We start from the raw sequence: 19595 nt of genomic DNA on the forward strand, positions 1-19595 counted from the left end.
GTGGCGGCCGCTCCGAGGTCGCGGCGCGCTGCTCGCACCGCGACCTCGGAGGTCGCCCCCCCCAAGTCGGATCGCGGCAATGTGAATGGGGCCTTAGGCAAGCCATGTAATTTTGCACAATGTTATACAAAATTGCTCAATTCCCCCATTAACACATCTAAGCTTCCAGTGGCTGCTGTAGTTCTGCTAGAGAGCAAAGCTGTTTTTAACTTAAAGTTGAACTAGAGGCAAAATGTTTTCTTCTTCATTTTGGATAGAGTAAGGGAGGTTTCTACCCCTGTCAGTTTTTTTTTTTTTTTTTTTGCCGTCTGTGTCCCTTTGGGGAGATTTCCCTGCACTTCCTGTCCCAAAGCCAAAACAGGAAGTGAGAGGAAATCCCTGCAAAGTAAGGGAATCCATTGAGGGCCCCTAGGTCTCAAGAACTAGTGTCCCCATTGGAAGATTTCTCTTCTATTACTGTTCTGGGAACCACCCAAAGTTTTGAATTTTCTTTTACTTTCACTTTTGATAATAACGGTAAACAGGACAAATAGAGAGGGTGAATCTCCCTAACGGGGCACAGACAGCAATACAAACCTAATTCATCTCTTTGCCAAAACTAAAAAAAAAAAAATGTTGCCTTTAGTTATACTTTAAGATAACAACAGAACTCAGTGATTACTGCTAGTGGCTATAATAGCCAATAGCAATAATCGCATGTAAAATCTGACAAGTTGATTGTTCCCAAGTTGATCAGTCGATCACCTCGTGAACATTCAGCCTGCCCAGCCCATACAATCTCAAATCTTAATAGGTCCCTGGTGAACTGGCCCAGATTCGAATTGTCAACTGACCAGCAAGCAATTGTAAAGTCTCCTTTCTTTTACCTGCTCTGTTGCAGTGGATTTGACAGAGCTGCCCAGGTCTTCCTCTTCTCAGGTCCCTCTTCTGTGACCCTGGCCTCTCCATCCTGTTCAGTGCCCCCACAGCTAGCAGCTTGCTATGTGGGCACCCGAGCTGAGTCACAGTGTCCATTCAGACATGGAGCCCCGACCCGGCCCCACCCTCTCTCCCCTGATTTGCTAGCCGACTTTGATTGACAGCACCGGCAGCCAATGGCGGCACTGCTGTGTCTCAGCCATTCAGGGGAGACAATGTTGGATGGCTGAGACCCTTTGGACATCGCTGGACAGAGAGGGACCTCAGGTAAGTATTAGGGTGGCTGCTGCACACAGAAGGCTTTTTAACGTAATGCATAGAATGCATTAAGATAAAAAACCTTCTGACTTTACAACTCCTTTAAGACAGGTAATTCCTCCCACACAGATTATTGGCATCATTTTGTGTGGCCAAATACAACCAGGAAGATTTTCACTTATATGGTTCAATATGTAAATATCAAAGTATTTGTTTTTCAGTTAACATGATGAAAAAGTTTTAGCAATGTGTGACCAGTCTGCAGTCAGGATATTGTAGAACGTGCATTACCAAGACTATTTATTAGTTCTTGGATATCTTGTATGCCCACCAGTGTTTTTGTCAGAGTTGCTGGCTCTGTGAAAACTTTTGTTTCTCTGTGGGCTTTGGTAGTTATGCCTGAAATGATTTTCATGTACAGTAAAATGCTCTCCCTGAGCATGTTTACTGTATGAGATACACTCTTAGTCTGTACTCTCGGAGGACTCTCAGGTTATCCCAAGAGTCAAACTAGTGTCCCCTGACACACCATCCACTAATAGCAGCCACGTGATAAGAGGCACCTGCTCTCTTACCTATACCCTTAGTAAATGTGCTGTACAGATTTGCTCAAGAGGCCTTGTTATCCAGCATATAAGGAGAACAGCACCAAATCCAATTTCACAGATTTGTGTGAAGGAAATAAAGCCCTTCTTTAAAAAGAACCAACCATCATTGGGCATTTGCAATACACTGAATCTTCATTCTTGAGCTTTTATAATAGTGCCTTTAAAACTTGTTTTATTTTTTCCTGTATGCTCTCCTTGCTCTAGCAAGAGTGCCAGGCTGGGTGTGTGCCTGGCAGTAGAACCTTCCTAATTCCTGTGAACCCATACATACTGTAGAAACTGAGGGGGCCAGACTAGATGAAGTGAACATGCTTGAGGGCCAACTATATATGTGTATATATATATATATATATATATATATAATAAAAAGCATCCGTGCTTTATGAATAAAATCACACTTACATAAACAGGCAATAGAATTGTAGAGATGACACCTCCTCGGTCAGCTCCACAAGACCCTCGGTCGGCTTGTACAGGTGGCTGTGTGCGGTGAAGGAGAGAAGGAAGGCAGTTTTCAAATTCATTCTGCACTCTCGCGCAGACGTGGGCGGCGCCAGCCAGATAGAGCAGAGCGGGGGGTGGAGCGGGACACGGGAGCAGCCAAGCTGGCGAGGGAGGCCAGAGGCTCCGTCCCCGAGCCATCGCATCGGCATCGGGGCGGGGATGTGAGATGTCTCAGAGAGAGACATTGACAAAAGTCAGCGGTGTCTCTGGGGCAGAGTTGTATAAAGTACTCAAAACCCATACTTGAGTAAAAGTACAAGTGCTCGATCAAAAAGTGACTTGAGTAGAAGTAGAAGTGCTCGATCAAAAAGTGACTTGAGTAGAAGTACTAAAGTATTCAACATTTTTTGTACTTAAGTATTGCAAGTAGTTTTTTTAAAAATCTTGCTACTCAAGTACTGAAAGTAAAAGTACCAGTAGTTTTTAAAAACATTTGCTACTCAAGTACTGAAAGTAAAAGTACAAGTACTGTGTTATGTAGTTATTAAAAAAAGAAGTCAAAAGTTTATTAAAGTTAAAGTTATTAAAGTTAAAGTTATTAAAGAAAGAAGTCAAAAGAAGTCAAAAATACACATGGCATTATACACATTTTTTGACCTTCGTGAAACCTGCCATCTACTGTTCTGGCAGTGGTAATTTTTATAATTGTAACGAGTAACTATGCAGCACAAAAAAAAATATCAGAGTAGAAGTATTGAAATCATCGAAAAAATGTAGTGAAGTAAAAGTGGAAGTAGGAGAAAAAAATTCTACTCTAGGAAAGTACAGATACCGCCTTTCGGTACTTAAGTACAGTAGTGAAGTAGTTCTACTTAGTTACTATACATCTCTGCTCTGGGGGCTGTATGGAACTAAAGGACGGGCCGCAACTGGCCCGCAGGCCTGACTTTGGATAGGACTGGCCTAGACGCTGTCTGGGCCATGCCCCTGACATGTTTCGCCACATCCATGGAGCTTAGTCATTTGAATCCATCTTCAGTTTTAGTAAATCAACTCCAGAGTGTCTATTGTCAGCCCTACGTTGCAGCTAGGGACAAGTCAACCTCCATGAAAGCCTTACAAGCTTGTCACTGAGCTGCCTTGACAGGGAGAAAACACAACTAAATAACAGCACACATGCCTATCCCTGAGAAATAACACTGTGCTATTACAGCAGCATTGTTGATTCAGATTCTTACAAATGATTATTCCTAACAGGTTCTCTTTAGATTTGCTAGCATCAAGATCATCATAGCGCTGTTTGATATTGTATATATTTCATTGACAGACACCATGCTTTCTCCATATAAATGTTTTGCTGAAAACTAGACAATGAAAAAGAATACCACTTGTTCCATTCACTTTTATCACCCTTTGCTCAGCAGCGCCCATGGACTCTACCATTAATACAATTGTGCTTTCAATAACATTGGATTACCCATATGCAATTATCCTTAGTAGTAAGATAATAATAACGAGAGCTGAAGTTATTCTTTAATCTCAAGTGCATGAATATCATATTAGTCTTTGTGCTAACATACTGACGCTTACTTACTGTCTATATATCCATTTACTGTCTGCTTTCCATTGGCTTCAATGGCATGTCTAGTAGTATTATTGTTTACACCCTTTATTTTTGCGTTCCTCTGTAGTTCTTGTTTGGGCATTCTGTGAGCAGCATCCATTCATCAAAATCTACGGTAAATTCTTTATGTTTCTCCTGCCTTGTCTTTCTCTGTCGCTTGTACAATATACAGCATAACCATCATGGGCTATGTATTCATTTCTGACTTTTTACACAAAAAATACTTTTAATAGGCGGCACAGTGGTGTAGTGGTTAGCACTTTCACCTAGCAGCAAGAAGGGTCGCTGGTTCAAATCCCAACCACAACACTACCTGCCTGGAGTTTGCATGTTCTCCCTGTGCCTGCGTGGGTTTCCTCTGGGTACTCCGGTTTCCTCCCACACTCCAAAGACATGCTGGTAGGTTAATTGGATCCTGTATAAAATTGGCCCTACTAGGTATGTATGTCAGTTAGGGACCTTAGATTGTAAGCTCCTTGAGGGCAGGGACTGATGTGAATGTGCAATGTATATGTAAAGCGCTGCGTAAATTGACAGCGCTATATAAGAACCTGAAATAAATAGGCTTCATTCTTAATAAGGCTGCTAATATGACATTCAGGAATGCAGCTTATAGCACAACAGTGAGAAGAAACAGCTCTGACTCACACACTGCCAATGAAATTATATCTGTAGACATTTAAATTGCGTGATACTCTCATTCATAGTTATATTATGAGGTCTGGATGTTTAGCAGCCAGCCAAAACTTCTGATCTGTCATTAGGAATAGTTGATAGGAGATTACATTGTAGACATGCTTTAATAATGAAGATGAATTAACTCAAGTAGCTTATTGTAACTGAGCCTTCCTTGCCCTTCTAGGCAGTTCATGCGTTTTCAGCAGCTGCAGTGCTCTTGTAATCAAAGAGGTAAATACATTGAGCAATATTGAGACAACTTTGGCTCTCTGGACAAAAAATGAAAGGCATTGTACATATTTAGGCCCCATGCACACTAAATGTTTTTAACGTGACTGTTAGGGGCGTCTGGCATTTCTTTTTGGCCTCTAAATGCCCTTGCATGTGGGCCTATGTATCCATGCACACAGAGGAGTTTAGAGGCAGGGGCATTTAGAGGCAGAACAAAAAACCCATTGTCAAGGAATCCAGGAGCAGCAGCATTTTGGCAGAAAAACGTTTGACATGTGTAAACACGTCTATAGCTCATGAGTGTTAATTCATTTCAATGGCCAGAATGAATAAATAAATGTTCATTGTGTGCTTTTGTGCCATTTGTGATCATCACAATACTGTTTTCACATGCCTATTCAATATACACATAGATTTTATACAAATCCGGAGGTGTTGGCCTCTTATATATTGACCATTTATTGGCATAATCAATGTACAGTGGGCTAATCTGACCAACGACAGGATTATGTGTGAGTTGTATGACATCCCTTTCCCTCGAAATCTATAATAAGGCGGTTGGCAGTATCTGCACTGAATCTCAATGAAGGAAATTAATAAGACTACACATCACTGAATATGGAGATCTTTCTTGGCAATAACCAAACATCAAAGAGCCAGATGCACCTTTGAAGTTTTCCTCTTCTTTCATGTTCCTGCAAAAAGATACCTGGACTTGCATTTATTTTATATTTACATTGTCTATTCATATTCATATATGTCTCCTTCAGAGGGGCCATATTTGACTAGAGCTACCCATAAACAAGAGATGACAAGCTCATATATGGGGAGTCCTTGTAGGAAGATGCTATGGCTGTTCAATAAATTGATCTGCCCCGGTACCTATTGTACGTCCCACTGATTATTGACACCGCCTCCCTTTCTCATCATTGACACCTTCTTCCTTCAGCGCTGACAGTACTTGTAAGCTTGGGCAAGTTCAGTTTATAGGTATTTAGGGCACTCAGCTTTGCAAAGACAGATTCCACTGAGGGTAGATGGATCATGTCTAACAACTGACCACCCCCTATTGCCTAATGTCTGTGGGCTTCCTACAAATTAGAGCTGACGAAAGACATCAAGGGGGCATCCACATCAAATGACCATTGGATGTGCCTCCTTCTCAGTCAATTCAAAGTTGATATATTCCTCATAGGTGAGCTAATTAGGGTACTTTCCCCAGGTCCCTTGGAATCCTTAATAGTGACATCTCCTTACTAGAAAGTCTGAATATATATACAGAATACACTATATACTGTATATTTGACTGACATTTCTCCCAGAGAGTAAAGGTCTGATTTCTGAGTGTGTGTACTTCAGTCTAAGAGCCGGTTCACACTGGGGCGACCTGTCAGGCGACCTGGTCGCCTGACAGGTCGCCGTAGGTCGCCTTCCATAGAGAAGCTGTGGACCCGTTCTAATAGGAGCGACACAAGTCGCTCCGACTTAGAAAAAGGGTCCGGAGCTTCTTTGGGGCGACCCGGAGCCACCTGCATAGACTTCAATGTTATGAGGTCTGTGCCGGCCGCTCCGAGGTCGCGGCGCAAGCAGCGCACCGCGACTTGTGAGGTCGCCCCGGCGAGTCGGATCGCTCTAATGTGAACCGGCTCTTAAGGGTACACATATATGAATTTTGTATCGAGTGTTTCTTAGAAATTAAAGAAAACATTTAATTTTGTTTAGACATTTTCATTGTAAGAGCCCATTCACACTAGCGCGACTTGTGAGGCAACTTGTGTTGCCCCAGGTCGCCCCAGGTAGCTTGACATAACAAAAGCAATGTTAATCAATCAGTGCCGTCTTAATTGGCACTACTGAAGTTGCTCCGACTTCAGAAAAGGGTCCTGTACTACTTTGAGGCGACCTGTGATCCGACCTGTCCCATATACTTCAATGGGAGTCGCCTCCTTATCTTAATTGACACGACTTGTTATCAGACTTTCCAGGAAGAAGAAAGAGATTAGCCAGGCATTCCCCACATTGCAGCCATGCCTATAATGGAATATATATACCATTACATATATATATATATATATATATATATATATATATATATATATATATATATATATATATTGGTATATATATTCCATTATCTCTGCTTGGTCTGTGTGAGTGGCACTGGTGGACACAGATAAGTGGCACTGGTGGACACTGATTCATGGCACTGATACGTGGCACTGGTGGACACTGATACATGGCACTGGTGGGCACTGATTCGTGGCACTGGTGGTCACTGATTTGTGGCACTGATATGTGGCACTGATAGGTGGCACTGATACGTGGCACTGATACATGGCACTGATACGTGGCACTGGTGGACACTGATTCGTGGCACTGATAGGTGGCACTGGTGGACAATGATACGTGGCACTGATACGTGGCAATGATACGTGGCACTGGTGGACACTGATATGTGGCACTGATACGTGGCACTGGTGGACACTGATTCGTGGCACTGATAGGTGGCACTGGTGGACACTGATACGTGGCACTGATACGTGGCAATGATACGTGGCAATGATACGTGGCACTGGTGGACACTGATTAGTGGCACTGATACGTGGCACTGTTACGTGGCACTGGTGGACACTGATTCATGGCACTGATACGTGGCACTGGTGGGCAATGAGGAAATGAGTAAAAATAAAAACAGAAAAGGGGAATTAGGTCACAACACATCATATTCTGATTGGCCAAACACAAAGTCGTCTGTCATATAAGTCCTGCAAAATAATTCACAAGTCGCAGTAAAATCACGGTAAATCGCGGTAAAATCGCGGTAAAGTCGCGGTAAAATCGCTGTAAAAAGTCGCTCCGACATGGGGCGACTTTATGGTCGTGGCAGTGTGAACCGGCTCTAACACGCGTTTGCTTTTTTTTTTCTTTAAAGTTTTTATTGAAACTTCACAGATCAAATTTCTATCTTCATATACAGATTTATAGTTATTAAAATACAAATTGAATGGTTACATAGTGGTCATAACAGGGTGAAGTACATTTTAACAATAGGATATATCCAAGTGATAAAGATAAGGGATCCAAAGCCAGTATATGGTTGAAGAGGGCCGTTTTCAGGATCCCTGACCATATCATTCTTTCCTATTTGTGTAAGACCTAGCGACCTAGAACATGGTATTTTATAGGGCAAGACAGCCCTCATCATGATAGCCTGGCTGTCGAGTATTCGAATGGATATGAGTTAGGAGAATAAGAAGACGTGTATGTTTAGGAACATGGTTAGGTTGAGTTGGCATGGATCTGATTTGTCTGCATGGTCTGATGACAGGAAAAGCGTGTTTTACAACAGAGGATAGGTATCCATGTATTTCCAAAGAAATAGAAAAGCCTCAAAAAAAGAGAGAAAAGGAATTAAAAAAAGGCCAAAAAACTGCTCACTCTCCACTTTCACCCTTCCGCCCACATTTGCTTTTTTATCCAAATTCCCTCCATAATTATGACCAAATAATAATTTTAAAACAGTAAGATGTAATACAATCATCAATATGCCGTGCTGCAAATGATCAAATCGCATAGGCGTGCGCACACCCCAGGGCTTTTTTGATGTCAAAAGGTGTGTGAACTCTTTTTCGGCACTTCTGCTAATTGACACTGGTGGCTGCAAGTGGGACTATTTGTCATGTGGATGTTTACCTCCTGTGAGCATTGCAGCCACTGGCTGCGGAGTAAGCAGGCAGTCTGCCGCATCTTCCGATGCTGACTCAATAGTTCCGGCTATAGCATCCCTGACAGCTGAATATCACTCCCCCGCCTGCTGTCAGGGATGCTGTAGCATGTGAACTACAGAGGCAGCATCAGACTATTCCTGACTGCCTACTCCATAGCCGTGGATGCAAAGCTTACAGGAGTTACCCACCACCCTATGCCCCATGTTGCTATTAGATAGCTTGCCGGATTCCTCTCTCAGGGAGCAGTCAGGGAAAAACTCTGTCTCTCCTTGGGTTCCTGTCTGGCTGAGTCAGAGCTTTTACAGCTCCAGTACAGGGGGGCGGAGCAGGAAGAGATCATCACAGTGCAGTCCCTCCCCCGATTACTGCTTCCTGCCCAGCACACTCCAGAGCGCCCCCTGGGGCTGACTGAACATTTTACAGGAAAGATTGCAGCTTTTACATTTGAGTCCTGAACTTCTCTGCCTTTTTTCACTATAAAAGTCTGTGCTGTAAACCTGATCTGCACTTTGCAGGGCAAGTTTACTGAAAGAGAAAACATTCTTGAACAGGTTATGAATTTCTGGGGCTTCTGGGGTGCATTTCACATACCCATTATATCTTATTAAAATCATTCTTTTTTAGTAAGAAGATATAGTGGACGTAAATGAAAAACAAAACACATCTATGTAGCACCTCAGAAGCCCCAGTAATTCCTAACCTAATCCAAAATAATTCGCATAATACAGTCCAAACTCAAGGAAGAATAGAAAAAGTAAATCCTTGCAGTGTATGAGTGTTGGGGGGGATATCCTCTTTCACTTACCTGATTCCAAGCTCTCTTCCTTCACCCAAAGCCTTGACATCATTGCATATCATACTGCTGAAAACCTTGACCTGCAGCACTAATCAGTGTATCAGTGTATAAGGACAATGTGGAGTCCCCGCTGTCAGAATACAGCAGGGGGAATTCCTGCATTCACATAGCTTGTGTAGATGCAAGAGCCTGTCAACTATTGATCTAAGCAAAAAAAAAAAAAAACTGTGCCTGTATGACCACTTCAGGCCTGGTTTACATCTATGCATTTTGTTGTGAGTTTTCAGTTTTGCAGAAACACACTACAGTACATTTAACATGGTTTCCTAAGGGTCAAGTTATCTGTGCATTGTATGATAAGGGCAAGGGACCAGCAAGTTGTATTTTTGGTTCCATAGACATCAATGGATCAAAAACATGTATTGAAAAACGCAAAATGCACCTAGAATATGCATCAATTGCAACCCGCATAGGTGTGATCCAGGCCTAAAGGATGACTTCACCTTTTAGAACATGTTACACCTATATACAGGGTGTAACATGTTTTAGTTGCCCTCTCCCCTCCCCTGCACTCCCACCCACGCAGCCTCATCATTAAAGGAGATGTACAGCCAAAGCTTGTTTGGTTGTACATCTCCTATGGATCACAGGAGTGAAGTTTTCAGTAGAGAGTGGTCTGAAGTGTGCTCTCTGCTGGCATCACAGAAGTCAGCCCAGGCACCGCGTCATCCCGACCACGGAATCGGGATCCACCAGGTGCCTAGACTGGCACCCGGCTCAGCCTCTCAGCTCCCTGCTCTCCACACCTCAGCACTCCAGTGAGCAGGGAGGGGGCAGAGCAGAGAGCTGGTGACTGACAGTCAGCAGCTCTCTTCTTGGGGAGCTGTCAGTCGGCGGTGTTTGATCGCTCAAATCTCAATGGTGCGCCAGGGGGACAGATGCAGAATCGGACCAATGCTGCATCCACCTAGGTAGGTATAACTGGGGAAACAAAGAGAAGCCTATACTTCTCTTTTAATTCATAGGAATCTGTGAATGTATAAACTACAAGTTCAATCCTCCACTGCAGCAGACAGACTTGCAGTTTAAAAAAGCTGCAAGCACATAGATCAGCACACCTGTAGCTGATTGCAGGCACAATACTTTGCAATCTCCGGTTTTAATAAATAATAATGCACCAGCAAAAAATTTGCATTTATTATTTTTTAATAAAAAGGTGAACCTATCCTTTAGGTATTATTATTATGAGCATTTAAGCCATGCAGTATGGGGGGCCCTACTGCAAGGATATATTTTTTATTATGAACAAGAGTGTCAGAGAAGGCACTTGGGTCAGGCAGGCACATAAATGGGTGGTTTGTGTGTGTATACAGTATATATACTGTGTGCATATGTGTGTGTGTGTATGTATGTGTGTATTTGTGTGTGTGTATATATATATATATATATATATATATATATACATACACACACACACATGCATGTGTATTTGAGTTTTGGGGTGCTCACCCTAATGCAATAGGCTGCGCACACCTATGTCAAATCGTTTTATCCTCGCTGATTACTTTCTTCTTGAATCAAGCTCAAGAAAATCAGTTAAGACAGACTAAGTAGAAAATACACTTAAAGTTACAGTAAATAAAGGGCAAACAAAAGTAATCCATTACCCAATTTTTAATTTTTTTTTAATACACAAGATGAGGTTACACTGAGTAAATTGATACCTAACATCTTAAGCCTTAAAACCACATGTGTGCTCATGAAATGGTGACAAACTGACCCTTTAACACCCCAGACAAACCTGGGAGTTTTGGGCTTGCGGCAGAATCGCTGCGATTATGCCTGCAATCTGAAAACCCACTACAATTGCAAAATGCATGTTCATTATTTTCAAAGGCACCTAAAGCGCTGTGCGGTTATGCTGCGATTGTCGTGCGATTTATCATGCAGCAATCGCCGCAAATAGCATCGCGTGAAGTTTTTTGCCCAAAAAAGGAGCAGGAGCGGATAATTTAGGGTGCTTAAAGTTGTCACCATTTCATGGGCACACACGTGGTTTTAAGGCTTGAGATGTTAAGTATCAATTTACTCAGTGTAACCTCATCTTGTATATTTAAAAAACAAATTGGGTAATGGATGTGCCCTTAGTTTAACTTTAGTGATGTGATTTTTTTGTCAAAGGTTCTCTTTAACCACTTTAGCCCCGGAGGATTTTCCTGCTAAACGACCAGGGGGTATTTTGCGATTCGGTACTGCGTGACTTTAACGGACAATTGCGCGGTCGTGCGACGCTGTACCTAAACGAATTTGACGTCCTTTTTTCCCACAAACAGAGCTTTCTTTTGGTGGTATTTGATCACCTGTGCGCTTTTTACTTTTTGCGCTATAAACAAAAAAAGATCGTAAATTTTGCAAAAATAACAATATTTTTCACATTTTTTTATATGAAATTCCCCAAAAAAAAATTTAAAAATCAAAATTTTTTAACATTTTCGGCCAATTTGTTTTATGCTACATATGTTTGGTAAAAAAAATCGCAAAAAGCGTATTTTTATTGGTTTGCGCAAAAGTTATCGCGTTTACGAACAAAGGGAAAGATTTCTGTCATTTTTGTTGTTTTTTTTTTTAACGTGTAATGGCGGCGATCTGCGATTTTTTTTGCGGTACTGCGACATTGGGGCGGACAGATCGGACCCTTGACTGACATTTTTGACACTTTTGGGGTTACCAGTGACATTTCTACAGTAATCAGTGCTATACATATGCACTGTTACTGTAAAAATACACTGGTAGTGAAGGGGTTAACTTTATTTGGGAGGGAGGGGCTGTGTGTGTCCCTAGGGGCATGCTTTCTACTGTGATTGGCTGTGGCTTGAGCTGTAAGGACACTGATCAACGGTTCTACATAGTAGATCCGTGTGATCAGTGTTTTTACACCGAGGAGAATGACAGGTGGCTTGTTTACACAAGCCGCCTGACTTTCTCCCTCTCCCCCGACGATCGCCGAGTGACCGGCGGACATCGGGTCCGCCGGTCACACGCGCGGGGGGGTCCGGGAGCGCGCCTCCGCGGGCGCGCGCTCGCTCCCCAGAGCCTCACAGGCTAGCGACGTAGACCTACGTCGCTCTGCCTGTGAGGGGCTGACTGCCGCAGTAAATATACTGTGAGCAGTCGGCAAGTGGTTAAAGATACATTTTTTCGACCCCTAATGTCTCACCTGGCCTCCATTAAAGCTAATGGAGCACAGATTGGGACCAGTTAGCTTCTTCCTGGTCACAGCAGCCGGAAAAATAAACAGCCAAACCCAGCAGTGATGTAATACACATAGTTTCTGGGTTCTTCCTAGGTTAGGGAGATCAGTGATGTTTGCTGGTCTATTTCCTCTCTACCCAGCAGCATCCACCATTGGGTTCCCAGACCTGCAGGTTGGAACATAGAGCCCAGGATACATGACAGAGGTATGCGTGGGGGGGCGAGGGGGGTGAATGGACCACGGATGTCCACCTGACAGTTGGCTTGTCAGGTTTACACACATTGAACCCCCATCCCCACCCACCCCCCGTTGGTGTTGACGTATGCCATATGCCAGTGACATGAGATGATAAAATATTACTTATGGCGATAGCAAGAGTAGCAGCAAAATACAACTTCTTACAAAACTAAAGTTTTAAAACAGTATGTGTTTGTGAATTGATATCTGAGGGATATGAAGTAACCAAGGTGTGGTATCAAAGAAATGACAGCTGAACAAGAGAAAGACAGGTTTGGGAATTGAACCCAGAACATATGCTTATACCATTGATATTATAAAACTGTAATTAATATAAAATTGGCTACAAAGTGTGATTTAGTGTATGGTTCAGTGATGACTTTTGTAGAGGAAGCTGACATTAACTGTTTCAATTTAATGTGTAACTGTGTACATAGAGGCAGTGCATGGTATGCAGTGTTTACAGAGGAAATAATCATGTGAGCTTCCAAATGTCAGGACATGCTGGCATTTGGCCTTCCAGAGTCTAAAGTGCTATATGTTACCTAACTTGATATGCTGGGATTTGTAGTTCCATAGTACTGGGAAGCCACTAGTTGACTATTCATGATACTTTTCTCTTGTTCATCTTTTTCAGTGTGTTAATTCTTTTTATATTGCAGAAAATCACAGTTATTACTTTTCTTCATGGAATTACTAATCTTGGATGATCCTACTAACCCCAAACTTTAGATTTAATGTCTATATGTAAGCTGATAACTGATGGGGCTTTCACGTTTTGTTTCAGAGATGTAGCAGTCCTTCATCTCCTACTGGAACTTTGTCTCCAACAGCATCTAGTGGACCCCAGCTTATATGGGATGATCACCAAGGCCAGTGGCTAAGAAGGAGAAGACTCGATGGAGCCATTAATAGGGTACCAATGGGTTTTTACCAGAAAGTGTGGAGCCTCCTTCAAAAGGTAAGAAATAAAAATAAATCTGTTTTCTGCGAGCTTACCAGGACAGTACAATATTATATAATAGAAAAGAAATTGGCTAGAGACTTTTTATTAAACTACTTTATACAGTACATGGCAATGGTTACTTATTCATTTTGGCCATATCACTATTTTGCAGTTTATCAACAACTCTCAAATAAAAATCATCAAACTATAAAAACACATATGGCGCTTTTCCACTGCATGGAACCGAACGGTTCGGCTCGCTTTTGTGCTTTTCGACTGTTGGTACCGCATGGTATGGTGTAGGAATGGTTCGGTACGGTATGGCGGCGCTTTTCCACTGCATGGAACCGAACGGTACGGCTCTCAAAAACAGTACCACCTCGATTGTGGTTCCAAGAGGTACCATACCCGGTACCATATCCCACAATCCTTTGCATGCAGTCACTACTAGCCACTGATTGGTCAGAGAATCCCACCCACCCCGTTGTTATCCCACCCACTTAACTTTAGTACTACTTTAGTGGAAAAGCAAACCATACCGTACCGTACCGAACCGTTCCAACACCGCACCATGCAGTACCAGCAGTGGAAAAGCAAACCGGGCCAAGCAGGGCCGAGCCGGTACTTGCAGTGGAAAAGTGCCATAAGTAACCATTCCTGTATATCTTAGACTTGCCTAGGCTGTCCTCACAAATCCACAAAAGAAAGAGATTCTGGGATCAGCAATGCAACGCACAGGGGTTTATTGAAATGTAAAGCACGGATACATCCAGGAAAACCAACTAATGTTTTAGTGCTTTTCGCATCAGCAAGTCCTTAATCATAATGCTTAATCATATGGCCATATGACTAAGCACCTGCTGGTACAAAATGCATCAAGCTTTAGCTGTTTTTTTCCCAATGTATCTGTGCTTTACATTTCAATAAACCTCTGTGCGTTCCAAGCTCTTTTGAGGATCTCTTATTTTGTAGACTAAAGATCATCAAACCTAAGCAGCAAGTTAAGTCTTCACGTATGATGATGGTATGTTTTGAAAAAGTGAATAAACACATACACAGCACCATTTGTGATATTGGAAGGCCAGGCCATATATCCTCTGTTATCAGTTCTTTTTTCTGTAGCCGTATATATATATATATATATATATATATATATATATATATATTATCTCACAAAAGTGAGTACACCCCTCACATTTATGTAATTAGTTTATTATATCTTTTCATGTGACAACACTGAAGAAATTACACTTTGCTACAATGTAAAGTAGTGAGTGCACAGCTTGTATAACAGTGTAAATTTGCTGTCTCCTCAAAATAACTCAACACACCGCCATTAATGTCTAAACCACTGGCAACAAAAGTGAGTACACCCCTAAGTGAAAATGTCCAAATGTGTCAATATTTTGTTTGGCCACCATTATTTTCTAGCACTGCCTTAACCCTCTTTGACATCGAGTTCACCAGAGCTTCACAGATTGCCACTAGAGTCCTCTTCCACTCCTCCATGACAACATCAGGGAGCTGGTAGATGTTAGAGACCGTGCGCTAATCCACCTTCTGTTTGAGGATGCCCAACAGATGCTCATAAGGGTTTAGGTCTGGAGACATGCTTGGCATATTTATCACCTTTACCCTCAGCTTCTTTAGCAAGGCAGTGATTATCTTGGAGGTGTGTTTGGGGTCGTTATCATGTTGGAACACTGCCCTGTGGCCCAGTCTCCGAAGGGAGGGGATCATACTCTGCTTCAGTTTGTCACAGTACATTTTGGCATTCATGGTTCCCTCAATGAAATGTAGCTCCCCAGTTCCGGCAGAACTCATTCAGCCCCAGACCATGACACTCCCACCACCATGCTTGACTGTAGGTAAGACATACTTGTCTTTGTACTCCTCACCTGGTTGCCGCCACACACGCTTGACACCACCTGAACCAAATAGGTTTATCTTGCTCTCATCAGACCACAGGACATGGTTCCATTAATCCATGTCCTTAGTCTGCTTGTCTTCAGCAAACTGTTTGCGGGCTTTCTTGTACATCATATTTAGAAGAGGCTTCCTTCTGGGACAACAGCCATGCAGACCAATTTGATGTAGTGTGTGGCATGTGGTCTGAGCAATGGTAGGCTGACCCCCTACCCCTTCAACCTCTGCAGCAATTCTGGCAAGACTCATACATCTATTTGCCAAAGATAACCTCTGGATATGACGCTGAATACGTGCACTCAACTTCTTTGGTCGACCATGGCGAGGCCTGTTCTGAGTGGAACCTGTCCTGTTAAACCACTGAGAGCGATAACACCAAATTTAACATACCTGCTCCCCATTTACACCTGAAACCTTGTAATACTAAGGAGTTCCATGACACCGGGGGGGAATGGCTAATTGGGCCCAATTAGGACATTTTCACTTAAGGGTGTACTCACTTTTGTTGCCAGCGGATAAGACATTAATGGCTATGTGTTCAGTTTTTTTGAGGGGGCAGCAAATTTACACTGTTATACAAGCTGTACACTCACTACTTTACATTGTAGCAAAGTGTAATTTCTTAAGTGTTGTCATATGAAAAGATATAATGAAACATTTACAAAAATGTGAGGGGTGTACTCACTTTTGTGAGATTATATATATATATATATATATATATATATATATACTCCCTGGCCACTTTATTAGGTACACCTTGCTTGTACCAGGCTGGACCCCCTTCTGCCTTCAGAAGTGTGTTAATTCTTCATGGCATAGATTCATCAAGGTGATGGTCTGCAATGAAAAGCCTCATACTGAGCTAAAATCATTTTAGATATACTTACAATAGCACATGAAGAGTCATTGGACTCCATTCACAAAGTGGTATTTTAAGGCATCCGAGTATGCAGTAAGATACTGCATAACGTTTTTCAAAAGGTTTTTTAGCATTCACTAAAAAACGCTACTAAAATATCGCATGAGTTATTTTAGGAAGTTATGTGGTATTTTAGAAGTGAAACCCTGTGGTAATCTTTACTACAAACTGTCACTAACTGGTTGTTAAGGAGCAGAAGGCCCTTGGGGTCCTTAACAACCAGTAACTGTTATGGTTGTTAAGGAGTGGGTGGCCGCCACGTCCTTAACAACTAATGAGTCATCAGCTGTCAGCAGGGTCCCCTGGTGACAACTGAAAGCAAAGAAAAATTTCCACCAATTACAACATCGGGAAAAATGTTTTTGAGCCCCCCCCCCCAAAATCCATACCTTTGTATAGATTTTAAAGGGAAACCCCATGCCAAAATGTAAAAAAAACTGGCATGGGGCCCCTCCCAAAATCCATAACGGAACCTTATGCAGCTTGGCAGTACAGAAAAGTGAGGGGATGAGCAAACGCTTCCCCCCCGTACCATACCAGGCAACATGCCCTCAATGTGGGAGGGGGGTGGTTTAGGGCAGGGGCTGCCCCAGAGCACCTTATCCTCATGTCCTCATGTTGATGGAGACAAGGGCCTCTTCACCACATCCATGGACAGTGATTGTGGGGATCTGTAGGCAAGGGGCTTATCACAACCCCCCCCCCCCTTATGTGAATGAGTATAGTGTACATAGTACCCCATACTCATTCACCAAAAAAAAAAAAAAAAAATGTGTAGTGTAAAAAAGACATTAGACAGTTTTTGGCAAGTCCTTTATTAAAGAAAAATGTAAAAAATATTCCCGGTGATCTATCATCAATCATGACACCCGCTGCCACTGCCGACCTGAATAAAAGGAAAAGGTTGGCTTGTGCCGAAGGCCCCCGCCATCTGCAAGCTCCGCCGTCTGACAGTTCTTAAATATCTAAGGGTCGGCACACCTGGTGACATCACCTGGTGACCCCACCCCCTTGTGACGTCATCAACCCAGCATGCCCCTGCTGATGACGTTGCAAGGGTGTAGGATCCTTCGGTGGCGCTGCCTCTTAGTTATTTTAAAACTGTCAGAGCTGACAGACAGCAGAAGCCTTCGGCATGAGTTGACCTTTTTTTTTGTGTTTGTGGTGCTGGCAGGCATCGTGATTACCGATGGATCTACACCAGGGACATTGTTTTTTTATTTTTTAAATAGAGGACTTGTCAGAAACTGTCTAATGTCTTTTATTAACTACACATTTATTTTTTTATTGGTGAATGAGTAGGGGTACTATGTACAATGCTGCATGGAGAGTTTCTACAAATAATTACTAATGCTGAAATGCACAAACAGGCCTATTACCAAGGCGGGAGAAGTACAACGGCTAAGGAGGATTGGGAATGGAAACGTACAAAGGCAGATTAAATTAATGAAAGATGCACTAATATTGGACCCATCAACATGCAAGTTCGCGTTACCATAAGAAGAAAATTAAGCAATCACCACATTCCTATGCAGAAATCCAGTTTACAATTACCAGTACGCTACTCTCTGCTGGTCCTAAAGGGAAAAATTGGACAACCGCAGAAAACAAACATTAAAATTGCCACCTATAACCTCCACACAAGCCCACCTTCTAAAAAGATAAAGAGATTGTCAGAGCCAAGGAGCTTCCCCTGCCTTCAGAGCCTCATGTATTATTGAAGCCAATCGTTTATTGACTGTTCTCCCTCCTATCTTCTCATGAATTTAGTAAGAGGAATATATGCTGGTGAATGGAAGAAAGAATTATTGATAATACTCCACAAAGGGCAATTTAGGGACAGTGAAAGCTGCAGATGCATTATTACACTGTTGTAATTTCTGCCATTTCTGTACAGTACAACCCAAAATATTCAGTTTTTGGACTATGAGAAAGCATTTGAATGCAATAGTAGCCAAGCTTGTGTTCATTTTAAATTCTTCTCATGAAAGAAATATATAAAACATATGTAGAACATAAGAGGAATATATTTGAGTCCTTTGCTGTCCTTTTCTGCATCAGGCAGGTATGTTTAATATCTCTAATGCTCATCCTGTGTATCTTGGATGATGTCATAAATAAGCCATTAAACGAATAGAAGAAAGGAGGTCATTGAGGTCTTTAGGACTATTTTAAAGACCTTAAATGGAGGACGTAGATCTTTCATTCATCTACCCATCCTCTATTCATAGAGTGCTTTTCTTTGTGGGAACTAATAGTACAGTGTTTATGTATATCATGGGGGCAGAAAGGATGGGCAAAGTCAGCTCTTGACGAGTGACTATTACAGCTGCAGCTGTTATTAACACCAACAGCACTAGAAAAGCACCATTTTGGGGGTATCTAGGGGTAGGAGACATAGGATTTTAACCTAACACAGCAGCCACCAGTACATGGAACGCTCCTTATTCATGATAAGTAGCGTTCCTGTTGCCATTTTTTTTTTTTTTGTTTTTTTGTTTTTTGTTTTTCACTAAACTTCAGCTTTACAAATTAATCTAAAAAAATCAAAGGGCATGTGTGAAGATGAAGCAGATGAGCCAATTATCTTGAGTAGAATTAACATGGAAAGTAAAGTTCTGCTATCTTGACAGCTTTGTGAAGCTGGCCACATGCAATGTAAATTTTAGACGGGTTTAAAAGCTAAACAAACAAAAAAAAATAATGACTGTGTATTGCCAGCTTATGCCAGAGGTGCCAAAAAAGATATCAGAAAAAAAAAAAATAAGATCCTTCTCTATTCAATGTGTGTGAAACATAGGGTCTACTTGAAAAAGTATTCATTATACTGCAGACTTTTATCATTGTATGTTTTGATTGTTGGTATCAGGTGGACAGACGTGAAGACCGGTGCTGACCTTTGGGCATTAAAGGTACACTTTTGTGTACCTTAATACTGTAGTTTTTAATCCAATCACTGCTCTAGTGCTCCAGACCATCCACTCCCTTTTGCCAGTAATTTGGTGATCTGAGAACCCATTGTTATACTG

At 42.1% G+C, this 19595-nt stretch overlaps 1 protein-coding gene across 3 annotated transcripts in view; it reads left to right on the top strand.

Annotated features, from left to right (window-relative positions):
* PHKA2 (phosphorylase kinase regulatory subunit alpha 2) overlaps nucleotides 1-19595 on the top strand; it is a 187671-nt gene that overhangs the window by 160432 nt on the left and 7644 nt on the right. For 2 of the 3 annotated variants that reach the window (XM_082247709.1, XM_082247710.1), the window contains exons 30-31: nucleotides 3920-3967; nucleotides 13563-13736. In XM_082247709.1, the coding sequence (XP_082103835.1) occupies nucleotides 3920-3967; nucleotides 13563-13736 (222 nt within the window). The remainder of the gene's footprint in view (nucleotides 1-3919; nucleotides 3968-13562; nucleotides 13737-19595) is intronic. The other variant, XM_082247711.1, reaches the window with a different exon arrangement.

Source organism: Pelophylax lessonae (genome assembly GCF_965119305.1).
Source record: "Pelophylax lessonae genome assembly, chromosome: 2".
Lineage (NCBI taxonomy): Eukaryota > Metazoa > Chordata > Amphibia > Anura > Ranidae > Pelophylax > Pelophylax lessonae.